This window comes from Heloderma suspectum, chromosome 6 (genome assembly GCF_057233095.1).
Source record: "Heloderma suspectum isolate Gila_16-S chromosome 6, 16-S_ref, whole genome shotgun sequence".
Classification (NCBI taxonomy): domain Eukaryota; kingdom Metazoa; phylum Chordata; class Lepidosauria; order Squamata; family Helodermatidae; genus Heloderma; species Heloderma suspectum.
Window position 1 is genome coordinate 91,653,728 of NC_139463.1, and position 27,270 is coordinate 91,680,997.

Below are 27,270 nucleotides of genomic sequence, written 5' to 3' on the forward strand. Positions count from 1 at the left end.
GGAGGGAGGAGGGAGGGAGATTAGAGGGGGGGATTTATTTCTTATTGTTTCATATTGTTTATCAAATGCCTACTTGTTTTGGTTGTTCTGGTCCATAAATAAATGTTAATCATTTTAAATTGTGGATTTGTTCTGGCCTTGGTAGATTCCAGGAGAATACAGTTTACATCACATTCTAGCCTTGAACTGCACAATCAAGTGTCTTTAAGGAGAATCCTACTGTTTTTAGGGGTGCACGAAAGTCACTTACCTGGTCTCGCAGCTTGCTTGGCGGTGGGGGGGAGGCGCTTCGCTGCTCCCCCCGAAGTTCAGGCAGGGGGGGAGGCTTCCCGCCTTGCCCGGCCGAAATTCAGGCCAGGGGGGAGGCTTCCCGCCTCTCCCGGCCGAAATTCAGGCCGGGGAGGAGGCGCCTCGCCTCGCCCGGCCGCAAAATAAAAAGTTAAAAAAAACTGCCCCTGTGATAGGCTACGTGACGATTTACGTAGCCTATCACGGCTAGATCTGCAAAGTCAGCCATGATAGGCTACGTTAATCATCACGTAGCCTATCACGGGTGACTTTAAAAAAAAAAAGCGTGTACACAAATGGCGGCCCCCATAGGGAGCCGCCATTCGCGTTCCTTATTTGGTCGCTGTAGTCTACGTAAATCTTTACGTAGACTATGGCAAAAATAAGGGCAACGCAAATAGCGTTGCCCTTATTTTCGCCGTAGTCTACGTAATCTTTACGTAGACTACAGCGACCAAATAAGGAACGCGAATGGCGGCTCCCTATGGGGGCCGCCATTAGCCATACATGCTTTTTTTTTTTCCCCAAAGTCACCCGCGATAGGCTACGTGATGATTTACGTAGCCTATCATGGCTGACTTTGCAAATCTAGCCATGATAGGCTACGTTAATCGTCACATAGCCTATCACGGGGGCGTTTTTTTTTTTTTTTACTTTTATTGGAATGGCGGCGGCGGCAGCCAGTCGAAAGACCGGCTGCCGCCCCCGCCCCTGACGAAGACCTGCCAAACCGCCACCGGGACCCGCCGCCGGGAGGGACATTCGGGAAAGGTAAGTCCCATCCCGGGGGGGTGCGGGGTGCGGGGGGGTGCGGAGAATTTCTCCCCGAAACTACTTTGGGGGGCCGAATACGTTGGCACTCGGCCCCCCAAACTTTCGGGGAGAAATTCTCCCCCATCCCTAACTGTTTTATAACTAAGTAGTGGGTGGCAACAGTTTATTTTGGATAACATCATGGGAAGAGAACAGGGTAGGATTTTTATCCAGTGACCTCTATGGGCCAAGACCTTTTGCAAAATCCTTGGAATATCACAAATAAATTTCAATAATTTTGCATTCAATAAAACCCTCACACTATTACGCTATAGTATACAATAATCAACATAGTTCCCACTTTGAGATGTTAAGGGAGGGAGACTACAGTCTAGACAGCAACAACTACCACTCAATGTTAAAGGATGGTTATGCCTTGTTTACCTTTCTCATTAGAATGCCCCCACCCCCAATCTCTTGTGTGACTCTCCCCTTTTCTTTCATGGACTTCATATCTTTTTAAATGCCCATTTTTCTCTATGGTAAACAAAAATATAGACCCACTGAAATCAAAAGGAGGTTAGTGATGCCTATCTTAAGTCTACTCTAAATATGAATCCAACCTATTGTATACAGCAAAGTAGATAAAACAGACATAACTTCTCAAGCAGTATTTGTATTTCCATTTGCATATAATTAAATGAAATATTATCTCACAAACTTATTTCATTTACATTTCTGGCAAAGGCAATGTCATTGAAAGATTATTAACCTGATATGCGCATTACCAGTTGTATTTGTTCTGATCAGCCAAAAGCATACACATTTTCTCAGAATCTGACATCTCACAACAAGAAAAAAGCGGGATAAAAATATATCTCTTGGTGCCCTATACAATGGGCAGGACAGCAACTAATGGCAGATATCTTTCACCTCCTGCTACCCATAGATGCAGAGATATTGGTCCCATGGCACTTTAGGAACCTTCCTTCTAAACAAGCAGTAGGCAAAGCTTGAAAGTGCAGGTTGGTAAGAGCCTTTCTCAATAAAATAAATGTATGGTCATGTAAATAAAACCACAGAGTATGATTGACTTCTATGTGCCTATATCACAGAAAAAAAACTGGTGTTGGCTAGATTTCCCACATCCTAGTTGCAGTCTTTATTGAACACCTTATCCTTGATCAATTTTTGATCCCTACAAAATCAGTTGTTCCTAATGTCTCCGATGTGAGGTCATAACCCTTGGACAATGCTTCATATTGTTCTTTCCAGCTTTTGAGGCCTAGCTGTTCCTGAAAACTTAGTTTTGGTAGGCTGTAACCAAGCATTTGCTTCACTTCTCCTTTAGACAGTACATAAACAGTGTTTTGTGTATTCTAGCCTAAATAGAAGTCATACTAACTTCAGCTCGGAGCATTACAGCTACGGTGCCCTGGGCAGACCCATTCTTTCTTCCCCAGAAATTTGTTCTGCATCGCTTCCAAGAACTTAAATCACCCCATCCCCATAACTCTGCACCATACGGCATTTGGGCAATAACTTTTTCTAGAAAGTTTTTAATTGATGGCACTACCAATTGGACAACTTTACTGTGGGAAAAAAACAAATACATTACCTGACCTGTTTCAGCTGCTGTTAATCTAAGCGTAGCTTTATGCTGTTTCCATGTCATAGGCTCATGTAGCAGGTGTCTAAGGGTCTTAGGCTATTCAATATTATGGTTGTTCATAGTGCATTTATGTCTACTTGCCCTTTTGCCAAAAACCATTATTTTGGTTTTACTATAGTTAATTTTAAAGTGTTCTCTCTGGTAAAAATTTCCAAATTCTTTCAACTGTCATCTGAATCCAATGTGAATTATAGATAGAACTTCCATGTAATCTACCTAAAATAATAACATGATATTTTTAAGAAGTGTACAACATCATTAATGTAAAAATTAAAGAGGAACGGTGCAAAAAGGCATCCTTTTCAGACACCTCAAAAAAATGGAATTATATTTGACAGCTGCCCACCAATCCCCATCCTAACCTTCACTTTAGCAGCAGTGTACAAAATCTTAACCAGGATGAGAAGTATTTTGTCTGTACTAGTCTGTAGTAGTTAAAACCACTTCTATCCACTAAAGCTGAAGTTAGATCTACAAAACCTGCATACACATGATGCTTTGACCCTGCTGTATATTTTGAAACAAAACGCCACATGACAATTAATAGTGCTTTTCCTATTAATAGTCCTGCTAAGCAGGACTATTTGCCAAGTCAGGCAACACTGCCAGAGGCAGTTCCAGATGACTATCTGAAGATTTTCCAGAAATATCACAGAAAAAAGTTTCCCACCTTCCTGCTGGTATCTGAGCTCCTGAGAACTGAATTTCCAGCCTCCCATATGAAACTATATTCCAGAATTTATTTTTATTTTTTTCAGCAACTGCTGAACCCAGCTCCAACCAGAGCTGGTGGTAAAACCCTGGTTGTTGTTGTTGTTGTTTTGTTGTTGTTGTTGTTGTTGTTGTTGTTGTTGTTGTTGTTGTTCTTCTTCTTCTTCTTCTTCTTCTTCTTCTTCTTCTTCTTCTTCTTCTTCTTCTGCAACTGCTTATAAGTTTGGTGTAACTGCACCACATTTTCTATTGCTTCTGGGATATTGTTAGCTCTTAAAGCTCTAAGTGAATCTTCCATTTTGCTAATCTACATTCATCTTCAAACCTTCTCCTCCACATCTTTAAACTAAATTTGGGAGCTTTAAATGAAATTTGGGAGCTTTGATTGTGTAAGAAATAGGGATGTACGAAAGTCACTTACCTTTTGACGAAATGTGATTTGAGGTGGGGGGGAGGTGCCCCGTCCCTCCCCCTGAAATTCTGGCTGGGGGGGAGGTGCCCCGTCCCTCCCCCCTGAAATTCTGGCCAGGGGGGAGGCGCCCCGCCCCTCCCGCCGCGAATCCTTGCCGGCCGGGTCTGCAAATGGCGGCAGCCGTAGCCGCCGCTGTTTGCGTCCCTGCAGTCAGCCATGATAGGCTACATAAATGTTTACGTAGCCTATCATGGCTGAGTAAAAAACAAAAACAAAATACTGCACTTACGCAAATGGCGGCACCCATGGACGCCGCCATTTGCGTTCCTTATTTTGGCATGTCTAGTCTACGTAAACATTTACGTAGACTACGTCGAAAATAAGGGGAACGCAAATAGCATAGACGCTACACTATTTGTGTTCCCCTTATTTTTGCCGTAGTCTACGTAAATGTTTATGTAGACTAGACGTGCCAAAATAAGGAACACAAATGGTGGCGCCCATGGGCGCCGCCATTTGCATACGCACGTTGTTGTTGTTGTTGTTTTTACTTAGCTGTGATAGGCTTCGTAAACATTTACGTAGCCTATCACAGCATTTTTTAAAAATCTAGCCGTGATAGGCTACGAAAATCTTTACGTAGCCTATCATGGTTTTTTGTTTTTTGTTTTGTTTTTTTACTGGAAATGGCGGTGGCTGCAGCCAGCCGGAAGACTGGCCACCACAGCCGCCTCCTCCGAACCGCCGCCGCAGCTGCCACCGCCAGGGAGACTCACCCAAGATAAGTCCCGTCTCGGGGGGGTGGGGGGGGCAGACTGTTTCACCACCGATTTCAGGGGGCCGAATGCACTGGCATTTGGCCTCCCTGAGATTCGTGGCGAACTTCTCTGACATCCCTAGTAAGAAACAATCTTAGGGCAAAGACAATCCCCTCAGAGGAAGTTATTGGGTCGCTTTGAGAAGCAATTAACTCCTCTCTACTAGCCGTAAGGGCTGGAGTTCAAAGGACTGTTGGAATTTTGTCCTGCAGACATGCATAACAGCTAAGATGCTTAGTACCTTGAATGACATAATCTACAGCTACAATGGGCTCCAGCATTCTCCTAACATACCTCCAATCTCTACTTTCAATGGTTGGTGACTGATATCAGGTCTGTCCTCCACCCTAAAATTCTCCACACGTGGTATAAGAGGTGTTGAGGCTAACATATAAACAATAACATTTCCTCATTTAATGGAGATGAAAGTGTATTGGTCATCTCCATCCTCAGGGCTATTTCCACTCATATTGTAAATTGGAATGTTTATATTAGCTTAAATAAATGTAATCCCACTCTGTTTACATGAATATTTGGAGATTTCCTAGGTCCTCTACAGGAAGACCCGATTTCCTATAAAGTACTTTATTTGAGGCTCCCAGCTGAACATTAAAATCCACCATTAATAGGATTTGAGGATCTGGCTGAAGATATTGGATAGCTTCCAATATCTCATCCAGGTCCCCCAAAATTTTAAATGAATGGTTCTTTGCACCACTAGGTGGCATTTAAATGTTGACACAAAACAGATGCTTCCCCCCAGGCCATACAAATAATAAAACTAATATATTAGAACATTCACTAAGTTTTAGCATTTCAATTGTCACTCCACCTCAACTGAAATTGAGGTTGTTAGCCCCTCTCTAGCACAACCCATCCTATCTGACTTTATTGCTGGCATTACATATGAAATATACCCTTGTAAATAAGGTTTATTTGGGTCAAGGAGCCAGGTTTCCTGCAGGCATACAATAGGAAAGCTTCACAAAAATTTGACAAATTCACTATCCATGCTCTTGTTTAACCAACTCGCAATATTCCAGGAAAGCAATTTTCATAATTTTAGTTGTTTCAAAGCTATCCCCCGCCCAATTAACTAGTATGGGGGGTGTCCTTTCCCCCTTGCTGTTAATTTTACTATATCCCACGTTCTCTTATCATAGTTGTAGCCTTAATTTGTTGTTCAGTCATTAAGTCGTGTCTGACTCTTCGTGACCCCATGGACACACTCTCTCCCGGAGTGTGCTCAATTTCATATTCATTGCATCAGTGATGCTATCAAGCCATCTCGTCCTCTGCTGTCCCCTTCTCCTTTTGCCTTCAATCTTTCCCAGCATCAGGGTCTTTTCCAGGGAGTTTTCTCTTTGCATTAGATGGCCAAAATATTTGAACTTCACCTTCAGTATCTGTCCTTCGAATGAGCAGTCAGGGTTGATTTCCTTTAGGATGGACTGATTTGACCTCCTTGCATTCCAGGGGACTCGTAAGAGTCTTCTCCAGCACCACAGTTCAAATGCATTGATTCTTCAGTGCTCAGCCTTCCTTATAGTCCAGCTCTCACAGCCATATGTTACTACTGGGAAAACCATAGCTTTAATTATACGGATCTTTGTCGGCAAGGTGATGTCTCTACTTCTTACTATGCTGTCTAGGTGTGCCATAGCTTTCCTCACAAGGAGCAAGCATCTTTTAATTTCATGGCTACAGTCACCGTCTGTGGTGATCTTGGAACCCAAGAAAGTAAAATCTGTCACTGCTTCCATTTCTTCCCCCTCTACATGCCAGGAAGTGATGGGGCCAGATGCCATGATCTTCGTTTTTTTAGTGTTGAGTTTCAAACCAGTTTTTGCACTCTCCACTTTCACCCTCAACAAGATGCTCTTTAGATCCTCTTCGCTTTCTGCCATTAGGGTGGTATCGTCTGCGTATCTGAGGTTGTTGATAATTCTCCCGGCAAATGCCCTACCCAGCGCCAGCTTGTCTGGCTGAAGGGGGAGGGCCATTGCGGGCGGGTGGGGTGATAAGACGTATGGGCCTCTGATTGGTGCACCCCAGTCGCACCACCAGTCGGGGAGGAGCAGGCCGAGTTGTCTTAAACTCGACCCCCCTCCTTATCTCAGCTCTTTGGCGCAACGCAGCTAAAGTCACGATGAGGGACTTTGGCCTGCTGGAGAACGGCTTCGTTCTCGTTCCAGCCGCCTGGACCCAGCGTGCTTCGGCGCGCCAAAATCTTCGCTTCAAACAGCTATCGAGTTGCCCACACTCGCGGCGGGCCTTGCGCGCTGCAGCGCGGCTCCCTCTTAGACGGTGCCTGCTGGCCATCGGGAGAGCCAACGTTGCTGCCTCTGGGGCTCCGGAGTTATTGGTGATATCATTCCGCCTCCCTCCCTCCCTCCCTCGCCGGCTCCTTTCCCCCCCGCCCGCCTGTCTGTTTGTTCTCCCCTCATTTACTCGCTCGCTTTCCTGCCCGCTCTCCCACCCACTCGCTCAACCCGCCCGCTCGCTCAATCGCCTGGCTGCCTGCCCGCCCGCCCTCCCGCCCGCCCGCCTGCTCGTCTGACCGGCCCACCGGCCGCCGGGCCGGCTCACAGCCCGCCTGCCAGCCAGCATGTCTATCTGGCCACCGGCCTTGCCGGCCTCATCCTCCTCGCCTTCCCAGCCTCCCGCTGGTGCCGCCTCGGCCTCTGAGGTGTTGCTCCCCACGAGGAGCGTTGGCAGAAAGGTGAGCACAGCGCCGGTGTTTGCCGGCGGCAGCGCTCCAAGCGGCGGTCTGCCTGCCCCCCCCCACTCGTCAGCCGAGTCTGCCTGTTCGGAGGGGCACCTGGCTGCTGAGCCAGAGTCGGGGCGTGTATATCACAGCCCCGATTGGTCGCCTCCCAGGGGCTTGGGACGTCTCCCCCCCCACCCCCCAAAAAATTAAATTATGATTATTAATTAAATTTTTAATTAATAAAATTGTGTAACAGCGGCGGCTGCCTGTTTGGCGCCTCCCGGGACAGGGTGCCCTCGGCTGAGGGTGCCCACGCTCAAACGCAGCTCCATCACCTCTGGCCCCTGGCTGCGCCTCTTGAAATCTGATTTTCTATCTAAACGGTAGTGCAGCGCTCCCATCTTCATCCCCAGGCCTCTCTGTCTTGGTCTGGAACTTGTACCCGCAAATCTTAAGACTGTGGGGTGGCTGCCTATTGTCCGGGGTGCCCAGCGGCTTTCTTAACTCTTTGATAGCAGCTAGCTTAATTCACCTCCTGCATCATGCCTCCCAAGAAGGGCCAGGGTGGTAAGAAAGGGAAGGGGAGTGCCCCACCCCCCCTCCCCAAAAGACCGCTGCCAAGGCCCGATTCTGACTCTGATGAGGACGCAGACCCGGTACTGGCATCTATTCTTTCTCGTTTGGAAGCTGCTGAGCATTCCTCGGGGATCCCTCCTCCTCCCCTGGCCAGGCACAAAAAATCCTCAGTGGTCCAGCACAAGCGAACGCGACAGCAGACCCAACGCTCGTTGCTCCTTTCTATTTCAGATTGCCTGGACGCTATTGAGGCATCCACCTCCTCTTCCTCGGCTCTTCCAGAAGGCTCACCGCCTTCAGCGGAGCTGCTCCCTTCTGTGGCCTCATCTTCCCTGGGCGCTCAAGCAACAACCTTGGTTTTTCCAGCTGGGGATCAGAGCATGCCCACGATTGGTACAGGTGAGACTGCTTTGGCACCTCAATTCGCCTGGCCAGGTATGGGGAAAATCAACCCCTTGGGTTGGGTGCCGTGGGTTACCTTTCAAGGCGGCCCAGTCCACCCTCGTCCACTTCCTTCAGTTATTTCAGCCCCCGCAGCTAGTACTCCTCAGCCCGTTGCCTCGGCCTCAACTTCTAGTTCAGCTGCTCCATTGGCCAGCCCTCCCAGTTCTTTGGGGCCTGGCGTGTCATTCCCCTTACTACTACCGGCAGGAGACGCCACCACACCTGCCCCGCCATTAGTCCAGCCTCATCCGCTTAACGTCGCCTCCGCCAGTGTTTGGCAGGGGCCCGCTGGTTCAGTTAGTGACCCCCTAGCTTCCCTACCTCCTTCCCTGCTAGCCCCACAGTTGTCCTCGATTGACCCATGCACCAACCTGAGTCGTGGATCTATGCCCACTGGTGCTACATCCTCCCCTATTGGTTTTCACTTAACCATTGCCACCAGAAAAAAGATATTGCGGGGTGAATTTATTGATGTCTTTGCCCTGCTCTTTCGTGAGCCCGAACCCAGCGACAAAGATAGGATCCGTGACCAGGATCCTGAGCGGAGCAAAGCTCGCAAGGTGCCTCGCACTTGGGCGAACTGGTTGCCAGGCTTTTTAATTTACACTGGCATCCTCCAACAGAGGTTCCCTGAAAGGGCTTGGGTTCTCACCAAGTACCTCGACATAATATACAGGGCTTACTCCGAATATGAGGGGAGAGCACGGCTGGCTTACGACGAGGCCTTCCGAAGGAGGGCCGCCATCGACCCCTCCATGCGCTGGGATCTAAAGGGCCAGGACCTTTGGCTCCAATTCATGACCCCTTCTAGGCCAGGCTACGGCGACAGGTCTGACAGCGGCCACATCCTGGCCAAGCTGTCACTCGCAATAGCTGCCAAGACTATTGCGAGTCCAGGGGTTCAACACCGCCGGCTGTGCTGGGAGTTCAACTCCAAAGGTTCCTGCTCCCATAAACCATGCCGCTTCCGGCATGAGTGCTCCCTTTGTGGCGGTCAAACACTCCTGCTCCTCTTGCCCGAGAGCCAAAGGTTGGAGAGGTCCCCCAAAGGATGGCCAGGGTGGCAGAAAACAGGGCGGTGGGCATCCTCCCCCTCCCAAAGGGCCCCAGCCCAGTTAAGATTGTTCCACTCCTTCAACTTCTAGGTCGTTACCCAAATCGGCGGGCAGCGATCTACTTCGAATGCGGCTTTACATTGGGCTTCAGGATCCCCTTTACGGGCCTGCGCAGGCCGTATTTGACCAGTAACCACCGGTCTGTTCTTAGCATGCGGCGCTTGGTGCAAGATAAGATTAACAAAGAAGTTCAGTCAGGTCGGGTCATCGGCCCCTTTTCCTCGCCCCCGCTACCCAACCTGAGGATTTCCCCTTTGGGAATTATACCCAAGAAATCGCCCGGTGAATTCAGGTTAATTCATGACCTCTCTTTCCCCAAGGGCAAGTCGGTTAACGATGAAATCCCAGATTACCTATGTTCTGTGCGTTATACATCCTTTGATGCTGCGGTAGCCATGATAAGAGCTCTGGGCCGCGGGGCATTGATGGGCAAGTGTGATATCAAATCCGCTTTTCGCATTTTGCCTATCAATCCTCTGGATTTTGATTTGCTGGGATTTTCCTTCCAGAACAAATTTAACATTGACCGCGCCCTCCCTATGGGATGCTACCATCTCTTGCGCCATGTTTGAAACATTTAGTACCTTTCTGGAATGGGCCATACGGGACAAGACGGGCTGCGGCGATGTGGTCCATTATTTGGATGACTTCCTGTTTGCTGGACCCGGGGACGGCAGTCAGTGCTCTGACCTGATTAGGGCATTCATATCCCTTTCCTCAGACTTCGGTGTCCCTTTGGCACATGAGAAGACAGAGGGCCCAGCTGTTACTTTGACGTTCTTGGGGATCGAGCTCGATACCCACGCAGAGTGTTCTCGTCTCCCTCACAATAAATTGCTGGTACTTAAAAATAAGCTCCAGTCCATCTTGCACCTTCGTAAAGTCTCCCTTAGAGCAGTACAGGAAGTCGTTGGCCATCTGAACTTCTCTTGTAGGGTGGTTGCCCCCGGCCGCGCATTCCTGAGATGGCTCTGCTGGGCAATGCGGGGTCTTCAACTCCCGCATCATCGCACCAGAGTCACCTCTGCTATGTGCATGGACCTGCGGGTATGGCTTAAATTCCTGAGGGACTTTTATGGCATCTCCTTTTGGAGACACAAATTACTTCTATGAGCTGACATGCAGATCCATTCGGACGCGGCTGGTACCTTTGGTTTTGGGCTAATTTGGCGAGACCGGTGGTGCCTGGGCCAGTGGCCGGAGACCTGGGCTGCCGGCGGTATCTGTCGGGACCTCACCTTTCTGGAATTCTTCCCCATTTATGTGGCTGTACATATTTGGGCAGACTTGATGGCCAACTCTGTCGCCCTTTTTTGGTGCGACAACTTGGCTGTAGTGCATGTCATTAATACATTATCCTCTAGAAACCAAAGGGTCATGGAGTTAGTTAGAGCATTTACCCTCCAATGCCTACGCCACAACATATGGTTCCACACCCGCCATGTGCTGGGTCTGGGGAACCCTGTAGCCTATGCTTTGTCACGAAACCAGATCGACAGGTTCCGTGCGTTGGCTCTGTGGGCATGTCCGCTGCCAGACCCCATACCAGACGAACTGTGGGAGATTGGCACTCTCAAGTCGAACACGCTATCCTGAATTCTATAGCCCCCAGCACTAGAGCTGCCTATGAGAGAGCAGGTAGGGAGTTTGGCGCCTTCAGGTGTGGGCTTCAGTTGCAGGATGTGTGGCCCTTACCTGTGGACCACTTGTTACAATTTTGCATACATCTGCATAACAAGGGACTATCTGCTACGACCATTTCGGGGAAGCTCGCCTCTTTGGCCTTCTGGGCCAAAGTGCGAGGGGTAGAGGACTCCACCTCAGACCAAATTAGGAGGGCTGTGCAAGGCTGGGCAGGGATGTTTCCTGCCCCGCCAGACTCCAGGCACCCCTTGTCGCCAGTTATTCTCATAGGGCTTTGGGCACTGTAGCCCTCCCTTTGCTCTTCTCCATACGAAGCCTCCCTCTTTCACACTGCAGCTTTAACAGCCTTCTTTGGGGCCCTCAGGATTTCAGAACTGGTCTGGGCCTCCAAATCCGACACCATTGGGAGGGCCTTGAGGTATTCAGATATCCAGATCCAGCTTAGCCTGATTCACCTCCATATTCGATGTTCAAAAACTGATCAGGCAGGCAAGGGAGCATTGGTTACCCTTAACCACGCCCAGGCCGACGAGTTATGCCCAGTCAGGGCCTTGCGGGCTTTCATTGAGCACCGCGGGGCAAGTGAGGGTCCCCTATTTTGCCATGCGGACGGTTCACCACTGACAAAGTTCCAATTTTGGGCAGTCACTAAGTTAGCCTTGACCACACTGGGTCTGGGGCATTATCGTTTCGGGACTCACTCATTTCATATTGGGGTGGCCTCTACAGCAGCTGCCATAGGTTTTTCTTCCAAGCAAGTGAAAGCAGTAGGGAGATGGCGCTCCAGGGCCTTCCACTCTTACATTCGCAAGTTGCCTGATGCTTCTTGGTGATTCTCTTCGCCTTCCCCAATGTATTATTTAGATGGGATTCGACCGACACCAGTACGGGTGCTCATTTGTGGGCACGGTATGGTTTTTTGGGCTGCCTGCAGAGCTTCTACGTCTGCCTTCAGATCACGGCTGCAGTTTCCCCATCAGGTGGCAATACAATGGCTCGTCTGACGGGGTATGCGATGGGACGGTCTTCTCCCCACACTCTTTCAACGAGGTTTGGTCAGTTTCCCTCCACAGGTCCTGGTGTTACACCTTGGAGGGAACGACCTGGGCTACAAGCCTGGAAAGACTTGATTGAGCAGGCGTTGGCCGATCTGCAGACGATCCGACATTGCTGGCCAGGGGTGACCATATTATGGTCCTCAATGCTCCTGAGAATCATGTGGAGGGCGCAGAGCAATGCGGCCGTGGAAAGGGCCCGGCGCAAGGTGAATAGAGAACTGGCACGTGGGTTGTCAGAGCATGGTGATGGTTGCATCAACCACAAAGGAATTCATTGGACTACGAGGGAGCTTTACAGGCAGGACAGCGTCCACCTGTCAGACATAGGCAATGATTTAATTTTGGCTGATCTGCAACGGGGCTTGTGTGAAGTTCTTCTGCGCAGGTGGGGGGAGTTTCACAGGCAATAGGCCTGTGACTCCTGTGGCAGCTAGTATGGGCAAAACTGGAAAGGGAGTAGGGATGGTGTGCATGCAGAGGCACCTTATGGTGACAGGTGACGCCTGAGGCCCCCCGAATGGGTTGTGCGGCTCGGCGGGGGGATAAGGGTTGCCTGGGAGACCAACACGAATCACTCACCCAGGTGTTGTGCGGCACCAGGTTGGGGGTGACACCGGAAGGTCTACCTCCCCCACAAGGGGCAGTCCGGAGGGATGGCGAGATCACCGCCACCCCTCACGCTGGGTGTGTTTTCGCCCATGAAGTGCCAGCTAGCCACTGACACAGTTAGATGCCCACCCTAGTTACCCATTTGCAAATATTTCAATAAAATGTGGCCCAATTTTCAATCCAAGCTTGTTGTCTGCATCTTCTTTGACCCATCTCCGCTCGCAAATGCCCTACCCGGCGCCAGCTTGTCTGGCTGAAAGGGGGGGGGCATTGCAGGTGGGTGGGGTGATAAGACGTATGGGCCTCTGATTGGTGCACCCCAGTTGCACCACCAGTTGGGGAGGAGCATGCCGAGTTGTCTTAAACTCTACCCCCCTCCTTATCTCAGCTCTTTGGCGCGACGCAGCTCCCTCCCACCCACCCTCCCCTTAGCAGTGTGGGTTGTTGCCGGTTGCCCCTTTGGGAGCCATGTAGGAATTTTTTGGCTCACAGTCCAATTGGCCTAAGACCGTGAGTCTTTTTTGCCTACGTCACACTGTTATGCGGGTTGAGTGTGTCCTGTAAGGGAATTTAGTCTATATCGTTGGTCACATTCCACTTGGCAACTAGGATGGGCAAAACTGGAAAGGGAGTAGGGATGGTGTGCACGCAGAGGCACCTTATGGTGACAGGTGATGCCTGAGGCCCCCCGAACGGGTTGTGCAGCTCGGTGGGGGGATAAGGGTTGCCTGGGAGACCAACACGAATCACTCACCCAGGTGTTGTGCAGCACCGGGTTGGGGGTGACACCAGAAGGTCTACCTCCCACACAAGGGGCAGTCCGGAGGGATGGCGAGATCACCGCCACCCCTCACTCTGGGTGTGTTTTCACCCATGAAGTGTCAGCTAGCCACTGACACTGTTAGATGCCCGTCCTAGTTACCCCTTTGCAAATATTTCAATAAAATGTGGCCCAATTTTCAATCCAAGCTTGCCTGCATCTTCTTTGACCCATCTCCGCTCGCAAATGCCCTACCCGGCGCCAGCTTGTCTGGCTGAAAGGGGGGGGCATTGCGGGTGGGTGGGGTGATAAGACGTATGGGCCTCTGATTGGTGCACCCCAGTTGCACCACCAGTTGGGGAGGAGCATGCCGAGTTGTCTTAAACTCTACTCCCCTCCTTATCTCAGCTCTTTGGCGCGACGCAGCTCCCTCCCTCCCACCCTCCCCTTAGCAGTGTGGGTTGTTGCCGGTTGCCCCTTTGGGAGCCATGTAGGAATTTTTTGGCTCACAGTCCAATTGGCCTAAGACCGTGAGTCTTTTTTGCCTACGTCACACTGTTATGCGGGTTGAGTGTGTCCTGTAAGGGAATTTAGTCTATATCGTTGGTCACATTCCACTTGGCAACTAAGATGGGCAAAACTGGAAAGGGAGTAGGGATGGTGTGCACGCAGAGGCACCTTATGGTGACAGGTGATGCCTGAGGCCCCCCGAACGGGTTGTGCAGCTCGGTGGGGGGATAAGGGTTGCCTGGGAGACCAACACGAATCACTCACCCAGGTGTTGTGCAGCACCGGGTTGGGGGTGACACCAGAAGGTCTACCTCCCACACAAGGGGCAGTCCGGAGGGATGGCGAGATCACCGCCACCCCTCACTCTGGGTGTGTTTTCACCCATGAAGTGTCAGCTAGCCACTGACACTGTTAGATGCCCGTCCTAGTTACCCCTTTGCAAATATTTCAATAAAATGTGGCCCAATTTTCAATCCAAGCTTGCCTGCATCTTCTTTGACCCATCTCCGCTCGCAATCTTCATTCCAACCTGTGATTCATCCAACCCAACGTTTCTCATGATGTACTCTGCATATAAATTAAATAAGCAGGGCAAAAATATACAGCCTCGTCATACTCCTTTCCCAATTTTGAACCAATTGGTTGTTCCATGTCCGGTTCTTACTGTTGCTTCTTGTCTCTCGTACAGGTTTCTCAGGAGACAGGTAAGGTGGTCTGGTGCTCCCATCTCTTTAAGGATTTGCAACAGTTTGTTGTGATCCACACAATCAAAGTCTTTAGCAAAGTCAATGAAGGAGAAATAGTCATTTTTCTGGAATTCTCTTGCTTTCTCTATGATCCAGTGAATGTTGGAAATTTGATGTCTAGTTCCTCTGCCTCTTCGAAACCCAGCTTGTACTTCCAGTAGTTCTCAGTTCACATGCTACTGAAGCCTAGCTTGTAGGATTTTGAGCATAACGTTGCTAGCATGTGAAATGAGCGCAATTGTACGGTAGTTTGAACACTCTTTGGCATTGCCCATCTTTGGAATTGGAATGTAAACTGCCCTTTTCCAGTCTTGTGGCCACTGTTGAGTGTTCCAAATTTGTTGGCATTAGGGATGTATGAAAATCATTTACCTTTTCACAGAATTGATCTGCGGTGGGGGGAGGCGCTCTGTCCCTCCACCCGGAATCCTCGATGGGGGGAGGCAATCCGGTCCTCCCCCTCAGAATCCTGCCCGGCCGAGTCCACTCTGCAGCGGCTCCACGGAGCAGCCGGCCAAAGCCGTCTGCAGCCAGACTTCTGGCCATGGACAGAATGCTGCGAACGCAAATGGCGGCCGCCATAGTGGCTGCCATTTGCATCCTTCCAGGCTGCCGTGATAGGCTATGTAAGTATTTACATAGCCTATCATGGCATGCCCCCCCCAAAAAAAACGGCATACACAAATGGCGGTGGCTACAGCAGCCGCCATTTGCGTTCCCTATTTTTTGCTGTTTTATCCTACGTAAATATTTACGTAGACAATTATGGCGAAAAAAGGAACTGCAAATAGCGTAGTGGGCACTATTTGCGTTCCTTTTTTTTTTTTTTTGCTGTAAAAGCCTATGTAAATATTTACGTTGGATAAAACAGCAAAAAAAAAAATGCAAATACTGCCCACTACGCTATTTGCGCTTCCCTTTTTTTCGCCGTAACTGCCTACGTAAATATTTATGTAGGATAAAGCGGTGAAAAATAGGGAATGCAAATGGCAGCCGCCGTAGCCAGTGCCGTTTGTGTATGCCTTTTTTTTTGCTTGGCTTGCTGTGATAGGCTACTAAATACTTACATAGTCTATCATGGCAAAGACCAGGATACAAATGGCGGCTGAGGCAGCTGGTCGAAAGACCAGCCGCCGCCAGAGCCGCTGCTGGAGCCGCTGCCGTCCAGAAAATCCGCCCCAAGTAAGCTTCATCCCAGGGGGAATCTGCAGGGGGTGGGGGGGCAGGCCGTTTCGCCACGGATTTCGTGGGGCCGAATGTCAGTGCATTCAGCCTCACAGAAATCCATGGCGGAACTCGCCGCCATCCCTAGTTGGCATATTGAGTGCAGCACTTTAACAGCATCATCTTTTAGGATTTTAAATAGCTCAGCTGGAATACTGTCATCTCCGCTAGCTTTGTTGTTAGTAATGCTTCCTAAGACCCACTTGACTTCACTTTCTTGGATGTCCAACTCAAGTTCAGTGACCGCACTATCATGGCTATCAGGGACATTCAGATCTTTCCTGTATAGTTCTTATTCTGTGTATTCTTGCCACCTCTTCTTAATCTCATCTGCTTCTGTTAGGTCCCTGCCTTCTTTGTCCTTTATCATGCCTGTCTTTGCACAAAATGTTCCCTTGAGATCTCCAATTTTCTTGAAAAGATCTCTAGTCTTATCCATTCTATCGTTTTCCTCGATTTCTTTGCATTGTTCATTTAAGAAGGCCTTCTTGGCTCTCCTTGCTATTCTCTGGAACTCTGCATTCAGTTGGATATATCTTCCCCTTTCTCCCTTGCTTTTCACTTCCCTTCTTTCCTCAGCTACTTGTAAAGCCTCCTCAGATGGCCACTTTGCTTTCTTGCATTTCTTTTTCTTTGGGAGGGATTGAGTTGATGTCTCCTGAACAATGTTACGGACCTCCATCCATAGTTCCTCAGGCACTCTGTCTATGAGGTCTAATCCCTTAAATCTATTCCTCACCTTCACTGTATATTAATGAGGGATATGTTTTTGGTCTTACCTGAATGGTTTAGTAGTTTTCCCTACATTCTTCAACTTAAGCCAAAATTTTGCAATAAGAAGCTCTTGATCTGAGCCACAGCCAGCTCCAGGTCTGGTTTTTATTGACTGTATAGAGCTTCTCCATCTTTGGCTGCAAAGGACATAATCAATCTTATTTCAATATTGACCATCTGGTGATGTCCATGTGTAGAGTCACTTCTTGTGCTGCTGGAAAAGAGTGTTTGCTATGATCAGCATGTTCTCTTGGCAAAACTCTATTAGCCTTTGTCCTGCTTCATTTTGTACACCAAGGCCATGCTTGCCTGTTGTCCTGGTGATTTCTTGACTTCCTACTTTAGCATTCCAATCCCCTATGATGAAGAAGACATCTTTTGTTGGTGTTAGTTCTAGAAGGTGTTGTAGGTCTTCACAGAACCGATCAACCTCCCCTTCTTCGGCCTCAGTGGTAGGTGTGCACGAAAGTCACTTACCTGGTCTCGCAGCTTGCTTCGCGGTGGGGGGGAGGTGCTTCGCTGCTCCCCCCAAAGTTCAGGCCGGGGGGGGGAGGCTTCCCTCCTCGCCCGGCCGAAATTCAGGCCGGGGAGAAGCGCCCCGTCTCCCCGGCCGCGAACTTCAAAAGAAAAAAAAAACGCCCCTGTGATAGGCTACGTAACGATTAACGTAGCCTATCACGGCTAGATCTGCAAAGTCAGCCGTGATAGGCTACGTTAATCATCACGTAGCCTATCACGGGTGACTTTGAGAAAAAAAAGCACGTACACAAATGGCGGCCCCCATAGGGAGCTGCCATTCGTGTTCCTTATTTGGTCCCTGTAGTCTACATAAAGATTTACGTAGACTACGGCGAAAATAAGGGCAACGTTATTTGTGTTGCCCTTATTTTCGCCGTAGTCTACGTAAATCTTTACGTAGACTACAGGGACCAAATAAGGAACGCGAATGGAGGCTCCCTATGGGGGCCACCATTAGCCATACGCACTTTTATTTATTTATTTTTTAAGTCACCCGTGATAGGCTATGTGATAATTAACGTAGCCTATCATGGCTGACTTTGCAAATCTAGCCGTGATAGGCTGCGTTAATCGTTACGTAACCTATCACAGGGGCGTTTGTTTTTTTTTACTTTGCTTGTAATGGCGGCGGCAGCAGCCGGTCAAAAGACCGGCTGCCGCCCCCGCACCAGACAAAGACCTGCTGAATCGCCGCTGGGACCCGCCGCCGGGAGGGACATTCGTGAAAGGTAAGTCCCATCCCGGGGGGGGGGGCAGAGAAGTTCTCCCCGAACAACCTTCAGAGGACCGAATGTGTTGGCGCTTGGCCCCCTGAAGTTTCAGGGAGAAATTCTCCCCCATCCCTACTCAGTGGTTGGGGCATAGACTTGAATTACTGTGATGTTTGTAGATTTCAATTTTCCCATCATGTTTCTGGTCTGGCTTAGGGGACATAATGAATTTCAGGGATTTCCCAACTCATCCAAATTTAGAAAGCAAAAAGCACCCTATTCCTCCACAGTCCAGTTCTTATGTGAAAAGGTGGCAAAGCTAAATTCTTTTGTAGCTGGAACAGGATTTATCTCTGTTGTAGATTCTGCTGTGGGCTTAGTTAAAAGGGGTTCCATTTCCTGCAAGGAGAAGCCAGGTGGACAATTTTGGAGAATTGTCATGCACATTTTTTCAAATGTATGCATGCTGTTAAACACTTTTTTTTCTTCTTGGTCTGCAAATCACATTGCAAGCTCAGAAATGTACCGATTTCAACCACAGATTGCATCCATGTTCGGTGTGGGAAGTGTGAATTTGGTAAATTCTGATAAAAAATGAATTGAAATAAATTTCTCATACATCCTTAACTTCTTTCTCTCTCTCTCTCTCTCTCTCTCTCTCTCTCTCTCTCAGAGAGAGAGAGAGAGAGAGAGAGAGAGCTCTATTCAAAATATTTATATTTAACTGTGATGGTATAGTGAGATCCAGAGGGGTTAGTCTGATACAGAAAAACACCAAAACCAAAGAGCCTTTTGATACTTTAAAGGAGTACACATTTTTTTATGTCATATGTATTTGTGTAGAGTCTACTTAATTAGATTCAAGTACCTTAAAAACTGCCAGAAGTATTATGATGTAAGGTTTCTCCTGAAACAGATGCTCTTGAATAACTACAAATCAGTGGCAATGTTTTTACTGAGTGAAGAATTTCCCTGTTATGTAGCATTTGACTGTCTTTGTAGCGTACTGACTAAGAACTATCAGCATGCTTTGGCCTTGGATTTTGCTATAAAGGAGATCAATAAAAACCACCACCTCTTGCCCAATGTTACCATGGGCTTCTGCATCTATGACAGCTACTTCAGTGAAAGATGGACATATTGTGCCACAATAGGACTTCTTTCCACGCAGAACAGATTTATCCCCAACTACAAGTGTGACACCCATGACAAGCTGAAAGCAGTCATCGGAGGACTTTACTCTGAAATCTCCCTGGTGATGGCAGCTATTTTAGGCACCTACAAGGTCCCACAAGTAAGGTGTGTGTGTGTGTGTGGGGGGGGTGTAGCATGGGAGTTCAACAAATCATTCACACTTAGACTTTCCAGAGGACACCTTGTAGTTTGCTCTAGGAGAAGGACATGTTTGAGATAAGCTCTAGGAATTCTCAAAAGTGACAGGCTTGCGTTTAATTTTGTGATTTCCCATTTGATCAGACTGTGAGAATCACATGGATCCTTATGGAGGGTGGAGTTAAGATACACACACAACATTTCAAAGGAAGTTAAGGCCTTATTGAAGAACAAACACAAATCCTAAATGCAGCGGAATGATGACTAAACATACAATTAGTTTCCACAATATTTGTTTGTTTATTTGTTTATTTATTTATTTATTTAATTTCTATACCACCCAATAGCTGAAGCTCTCTGGGCGGTTCACAAAATTTAAAACCAAACAGCACGTAATAAAACAATTTAAACGATATACAACATTAAAACCACAATATAACAATACAACCTCAATAAAACCTAGCAGCAGCGCAGAGTTTAAAATACAGATTTAAAATAGCAAAGCTAAAAGTTTAGAAAGCTAAAATGCTAAAATGCCTGGGAGAATAAAAAGGTCTTCACCTGGCGCCAAAAGGAATACAATGTAGGTGCCAGACGAACCTCACTAGGAAGCTCATTCCAGAGCCAGGGTGCCACAGCAGACAAAGCCCTCCTCCTAGTAGGCACCCGCCTCACTTCCTTTGGCAGGGGCTCATGAAGAAGGGCCGCTGATGATGATCTTAAGGTCCGGGCAGGCACATATGGGAGGAGGCAATCTTTCAGAATACCTGGCCCCAAGCCATTAAGGGCTTTGAATGTTAATACCAGCACTTTGAATCGGGCCCAGAAATGGCCTTGCAGCCAGTGCAGCTGAAGATGTACTAGCATAATATGAGCTCACAGGCCTGTTAATAATCTTGCTGCCCTATTTTGGACCAGCTGAAGTTTCTGGACCGTTTTCAAAGGCAGCCCCACGTATAACGCATTGCAGTAATCCAGACGAGAAGTTATCAGAGCATGGACAACTGTAGCTAGGCTATCTCTGTCCAGATAAGGGTGTAGTTGGTATACCAGCCTAAGCTGATAAAAGTGCTCCATGCCACTGAGTTCACCTGCACCTCAAGTGACAGTTCTGGATCCAAAAGCACCCTCAAACTACGAACGTGATCCTTTAGGGGGAGTGCAACCCCCTCCAGAACAGGTTGAATATCACCTAGCTGGGCAGATGAACCACCCACTAACAGTACCTCCATCTTGTCTGGATTGAGTTTCAGTTTATTGAAAAACCTCCCCCAGCAGTTTCATGTAGATGTTAAACAGCATAGGGGATAAAATAGAGCCCTGTGGAGCCCGATGGCACAATTGCCATGGCACAGAGCAGTAATCACCCAGCACCACCTTCTGGAATCGGCCATCCAAGTAGGAGCGGATCCACTGTAGTGCGGTGCCTCCACCTCCCAACCCAGACAACCTATCCAGAAGGATACCACGGTCGATGGTATCGAAAGCCGCTGAGAGGTCCAGAAGAATCAACAGGGTCGCACTCCCCCTGTCCCTCTCCCGACAGAGGTCATCCCACAGGGCGACCAAGGCAGTTGCCGTTCCAAAATCATTGTTTCCGTTCCAAAACAATATTGTCAAGAAGTTGCACTCTCCCTAGTTATAAACTATGTTACCCAAATGTGGTGCATTAAATGACTAAATATACATTTAGTCTCTGTCTGTCACACAGCTTCCTCAGCCAGGCTCAGGCCAGAGCCTGCTGACTGTGCAACCCCGCAGTTGGTAAGTATGACAGTGCAAAGATGACTGTGCCTTATCTATGTCCTGGATGGTAAAATCCTATTGCAGATGAAAGGAGGGGGGAGATAAAGAGATGAGACACAAATAGTTGCTATGAAACATCAGGCCACATTTATTGAAAATTGGTTCAATCTGTGAAGGGAAACCTAAGCAGGCACTTCTCCATGCCAGACTAGTCTGGCTTTGTATCGGGTGAGACATTTGATGCCTGTGGAGTGGCATCCTTGATTGCAACTGCCCAAATTTTGGGATGGGAGGCCTTCCCTTTTCACACACACCCCATCGGGCTGCGAACTTCTGAGTGGATGAGGAGACCCGGCCTCACAGGTAATCCGTATCTTCCAACTCAGGCTGCATAACCCTGAGCTGGAAGCCTCAGGCCTTACCAGTCACCTGAAAAGTCCCTCTGAAGGCTCACTAGCCCTATACCCCAACAAAAGTGCCCGCATGTAACTGCCTATTTAGAAATGTGATCAAATCAACGTGAGTGATTAAATAAGACCAAAACAAACTACATTAATTCCCATACCCCACTTACAGTGTGAAGTTGGCAAACAGACACATAGCCAAGTCCAATCAGACTATGAGCCAAAAAATCCTACTCAGCCCCCAAAAGGATGACCAGTAAAACCCACACTGAATACAGGGCAGGAGGGAGGGAGCCGCAAAACAAAGATGAAGGAGGGAGGGAGGGAGGGAGGGAGGGAGGGAGGGGCTCCACAGCCTAATACAGCCGGTAAGCACCTCCCCTCCGTCATGATGCCACCTCAGAATGCCAATGGCATTCTCCTCATCTCTGCTTCCGCCCCACCTGCAAAATCCCTCCCACAGCCAGGCAAGCCGGACATGGGGGGAGGGTACTTCCGTGAATTCTACCCAACACATACTTACATCACACAATCAAATACCTGGCCAGAGTAATTGACATGTGTTCTGCTGGATTGGGGGATTGGGGTATGTGCACATACAAACAATCCAGATGCAACCACACCCCTCCTGAACACTGGCAAGCTCAGGGGTTTTATTCTCTTTTTCCTTTGTTGGGGCCTATGGCATCAAAGAGGGGGTTGATGTGTTCTTTGCTGATGATACATCATGTTCAGTTCCAATACTGATGGTTGTTACTGAAAGATTGACAACATCCTTCTGACTCGCCAACATCTCCCAAGGTTGTTTCCATGACCATAAAGTATTGTCCTTTGTTATTAAAACATCTGCCATTGCCCCTCTTTTGTTGGCCCATTTCCATGTTCCTGTAACCAATATGTTGACAGTCTTCTGCACATATGTCGGCACCCCCATTTGGCCTTCCTGCAAATAAAACCATTCATCCTCCATTCACACTCCCCTCCCTCCCTTGACCTGGGCTAGAATGTTTCATATGGATAGAATACAGGACTGCTGACACGTTAACTCCCTTAATCTGTAGTGTTACCAACTGACACTCAAATGTTTTCAAAAGAATGGTACATTCAGGATATTTAAAAATTCAACTTGCATTCAGGGTCAAGCTTTGCATACATCCGTTTAGTTTCTCACTGTATTTGTAACATCTCAACATGAGATCAAGAGTTCATTCTGGCATCTGAAGTCTACAAGATTATCTACTAGGAGCAGGGAGAGAACTTATAGAGAGAAGCAGCTTTTATTGACAAAAATCAAGTAAAGGTGGATTTAAGAAATGAGAGAAAATTTAATAAAAAGTGATGATATTAATGGTAAGATATAAACTTAACTATCTAAGGGGAATATATGTGGATATAGGGAGGACAGCATGAAAAGATAGGACAAATGAAATCACACTGTGTAAAAGTGCATATGCTTCCCAAGAAAAATGACCTTCATAGTTTGTACATTATTTATTAATAATTTTCTACTTTTCAGACTGATAAGCATGATAAAAGGAGTAACAAGCAGGTATTCATCCTGGACCTGGAGTTATACCTTTTATCCAGGTGTGAGGAAGGCATCCAACAATGTGTTGACTCCCTCTCTATCACCTAAGAGAAGCAGGGACCATATGACAAATTTCTGAATAATATACCAGTCCCAGTCTTTTCTCTGCCCCAGTTTGTCTCTGATTTTCACTCAGGATAAAGCTATACGTCACCACCACCAATTCTTTTACCAGTCACTATAAAATTGACACATACACCTCAATGGATGTTTCTTAGGCAGGGGAGTCCTATAGAAGGTAGTTGTATCACAATAGACTCAGTGTTTCATAATTTCCTGCCGTAATTGGACAATCGCTTTAGCATATCCCATTGTTGGATGCAGTCCTCACACCGTCCTGCAGAGGAGAACATTGGCACTTACCAAGAAGGTTCCATCTGAATTGGTGTGTGGAAGGCATCCAGAACACACCCTATTTCACAACTCAGTCTATACACATCTAAGTTGACCACCGGCCTCTGCGCCCATGGGTCCAGGACTGCCCCAGAGAGTCCCAGCACATTCTGTTTCTATGCAATTCCTGCCTCTATCAAACTGTTTACTCACCTATGATTTTCTTCCAATTCAGACTTGAGAGAGTGATTTATTTTCTACCTCTGAGCTGTAGCCATGGATGGAAATGGAGCAGGGAGGAGCTTGGGACCAGTGTATCACTCAGAATTTTTTCACATGGTCCCTATTTTTCCTGGGCGATAGAGGGAGTTAAACCATTGTTGAATGCCATCCACACACCAGCCCAGAAGGAGCCTTCTCAGCATAGCTGGCTGGGACATGCTGGGAGTTGTGAACCTTTTTTCCATCTAAACTTGCATAGGATTGCACATTTAACCATGTAAATATTATGGGGTAGGAGCTGCACATACCCTTCACAGGGTGATTCACAGGACATAAAAATTTGCTCTAAAAGCTCAAGGTTGTTGTTTTAAATAAAGGGCACTACAAAATCAACACTTATCAGAATTTGCAGGCCAAACATAAAACTATGGCAGAATAAAAATTAAGATTGTTTAAAAGTAACATGCATTTCCTGTGATTATATAGATATAAATAAAAATTGCTATTGCTATAGGAAAAGTAGAACACATCAAGCCAAATCCAATGTTCCAGCACCATCAAAGAAATCAATGCTATCTAAATAGATTTTTTTTAAAAAAAAAAATACTTGTGAAAGGTAGTGATTAGTGTCTTCTAGAAGAACCAGGAGTTCTGATCAACAGTCCAGATATAAAATTATTAACATTCACTAAAAATGCCACCTCCACCCCCCCATGCACATTGAATTATAAAGAGAGTGTATAAAATGGGGCATAAGGAGGGTATCAACTAGAATTGTAGAACTATACAAAACTATGCAAAATTGCAAAACTATACCAACCCCCACCCCCACCCCGGGATATCCCCTCTTGGTGTTATTGGATGCAGTTTCCCTTGGCTGAAAATACAGTGTAAATTAACAATGCTGTTCATTTGCCAAAGTTTTGCATTGTCGTACTATGTGTTTCTGTAATTTCATCTTTCTTCTTGTACATAAAAGTTTGCTGAAGGTGCAAACTGACATATGTATTTCAGCTCACAACTGGTGACATGTTTTACAGCTTTGGAAGTAAGTTGACTAAACGTTTACACATCCACTCCTATGTCATGTTGAAAATAACTATTTGTCCTTCTCTCTCCTCCCATATCCACTTTCATCTTTCTGTAGTTCACGTATGGCTCTGCTCCAGTGATTAATGATAATACCAGAGCCCTTTCTTTCTATCAAATGGCCCCAAATGAAGCCCATCAGTATGAGGGGATTCTCCAGTTACTTCTACATTTCAGCTGGATGTGGCTGGGAGTCCTGGTTGCAGATGATGACAATGGAGAAAAGTTCTTGCAGACTGTGATGCCGAAGTTTTCACAGCAAGGCATCTGTTTCTCATTAATAGAAAGAGTGAAGGCGGCTTACATCACTGACGTTTTTGACATGTTGAAGTGGGGAGCAAAATTATATGAAACTGTTATGAGGAGCAAAGCCAATGTATTCATCTTCTATGGAGAAACTCAGTCGATGATAAATTGGAGATGGTTCTTACACCTACCAGAAATGGGATACACAACGATGGGGGACAAAGGTAAAGTGTGGATTTTGACAGCCCAGATGGAACTTTCAGCACTGATCTACCAAAGGGGTTGGGATGTACAACCCATCCATGGCACTTTGTCATTTACCATTCATTCAAAAGAACTAGATGGATTCCACAACTTTCTTCTGGTCAGAAACCTTTCTGGGTCAAAAAATGATGGATTTATTGGGGACTTCTGGGAGCAAGCATTCGCCTGTGTTTCCCCCGATTCAGATGTGGGCAGAGAAGCAAAGGACATTTGCACTGGGGAAGAAGACCTGGAAAGCCTGCCTGGGGCTGTCTTTGAAATGAATGTGACTGGCCACAGCTATAGTATTTATAATGCTGCCTATGCTGTGGCACATGCTTTACATATCATGTTTTCATCCACATTCAAAGACAGCAAAATGACAGAAGGAGATATACTGAAGGTTCAAGATCAACAGCCATGGCAGGTAATACTCTAAGAAGAGAAAAATGGGAGAGCATCATCTATAGGGGTGCAAGAAAATGCCCAGTTCCACCAGCTTTGCAGGATGTCATCACAATGTCTTTTCCATTCTACCAGTCAGAAATGCCACATGCTCATATTTCAGGATTCCTTACTTTCACCTCTCCGATAAATAAATAAGGCAAAGGCATAAACATAGAACTAGGGATGGACTGGTGCCTCCCTATCTGGGTTCTCTGGGTGCCTGCCCAGCCCCTGCCCTCACTCATACACCCCCGGACTGGTGTAATCTTGCATATATGGGGTATTCACAGCTACATTTTGCATATATCTAAATATGTGCATTTTCGTGATTGCCATTCTCCCCCCTCCAATGGTGATCACAGAGCACAAGAATGGGGCCCAGGTCAGTGCGGGCAGCTCGCTGAGTGGTGGGGGGTGGTCCATCAGGGGCAGGGGCTTGGTGAGTGTGGCTTGGGGGCAGGGAGGCAGGGGTGTTCTGCTGGATTCCCAGATGGAATCAGGCACCTATGCCATCCCTACATAGAACATAGTGCTGACAGGGTGCTGATCCTTCTTTGTCCATTCTTTGTCCATTCCTTCCTCCAACATTATCCACCAAATAGGGATGTTAGAGAAATCTGCAACAGAATCAAATGAGTTCAGATGAATCTGACCCACAGATTCCACAGAGGACTGGCTTTTCCTGAGTTGCACGGACTCTGTGGACTTGCAGACCTGTTTTTGCTTTTGCTTTTGCTTTGTTGTTTTACTTTTCAGAATTTTATATGAATTCAGTCATAGAAAAATATGTAAAATAAATAACACCAACTGAAAATGCACATTTCCCCAAGAGGTGAAAGCATGAAAATGTAAATTTGGGTGGATTTGCACATTGGGTGTGTGTGTGTGCATATTTTTTCAAGTGTGAATTTGTGCAAAATGTGAATTTGTGCAAATGTGGGAAATGGGGGGGGGGATCTGATTCCACCAATGAGTGGATGATGGAATGAAAGGCACCTGACAAGCCACCAAATGCAGATGGAAATCTGTAAAATCCCTACCTCCAACCTCTCTTATGGCGCCATAGTTACTACATGCCAATTTTATGTTAATACAATCTCATCAAGTCACCATACCTTTATATACATCCAGATCCTTTCCTGAGACTAAAAACTGAATCTCTCTATACAGAGACCCACCATCTCAGGCATCCCCCAAAGGTGATTCTCTAACCAAGTCATTTCTCACCATCCTCTGATAAGAAAGCAACAACAGTAACACTTTCCCACCATCGAGGTTCCAAGAAGCTGATTTCTTTGCTGAACTCCTGTTAGAATTAGGGCATTTTGCATAAAGTACTTAAATTTGGTGAGGTTCTGCGGATGTGCTCCTGACTGCCTATACAACAGAAAGGAAACTTACATGTTTCAACTACTGACCTAGCATCATTCCCACGGGGCTATTTTATAGAGCGGAAGGATGGGATAGGCTGCTCATTGCAGATCTGCTGCCACCCAAAGTGGTGGCAAAGGTTGTTCTTTTTTAAAAAAGGGGGGGGAAGTTGCCCTCTCCCACCTTGTCTTAATGG

The 27,270-nt window shown here is 47.2% G+C and overlaps 1 protein-coding gene across 1 annotated transcript; it reads left to right on the top strand.

The window, feature by feature from the left end:
- Positions 1-952: 952 nt before the first annotated feature.
- On the top strand, positions 953-26,567 carry LOC146341822 (vomeronasal type-2 receptor 26-like). The gene is made up of 3 exons (XM_084805214.1): positions 953-1,059; positions 8,172-8,339; positions 24,826-26,567. The coding sequence occupies exon 3, from the start codon at positions 24,886-24,888 to the stop codon at positions 25,693-25,695; it is 810 nt and encodes a 269-aa protein (XP_084661340.1). The 5' UTR covers positions 953-1,059; positions 8,172-8,339; positions 24,826-24,885; the 3' UTR covers positions 25,696-26,567.
- Positions 26,568-27,270: the final 703 nt, after the last annotated feature.

Coding starts and splice junctions, on each gene's coding strand:
- LOC146341822 (XM_084805214.1), top strand. CDS start 24,886: ATGGCCCCAAATGAAGCCCATCAGTATGAGGGGATTCTCCAGTTACTT.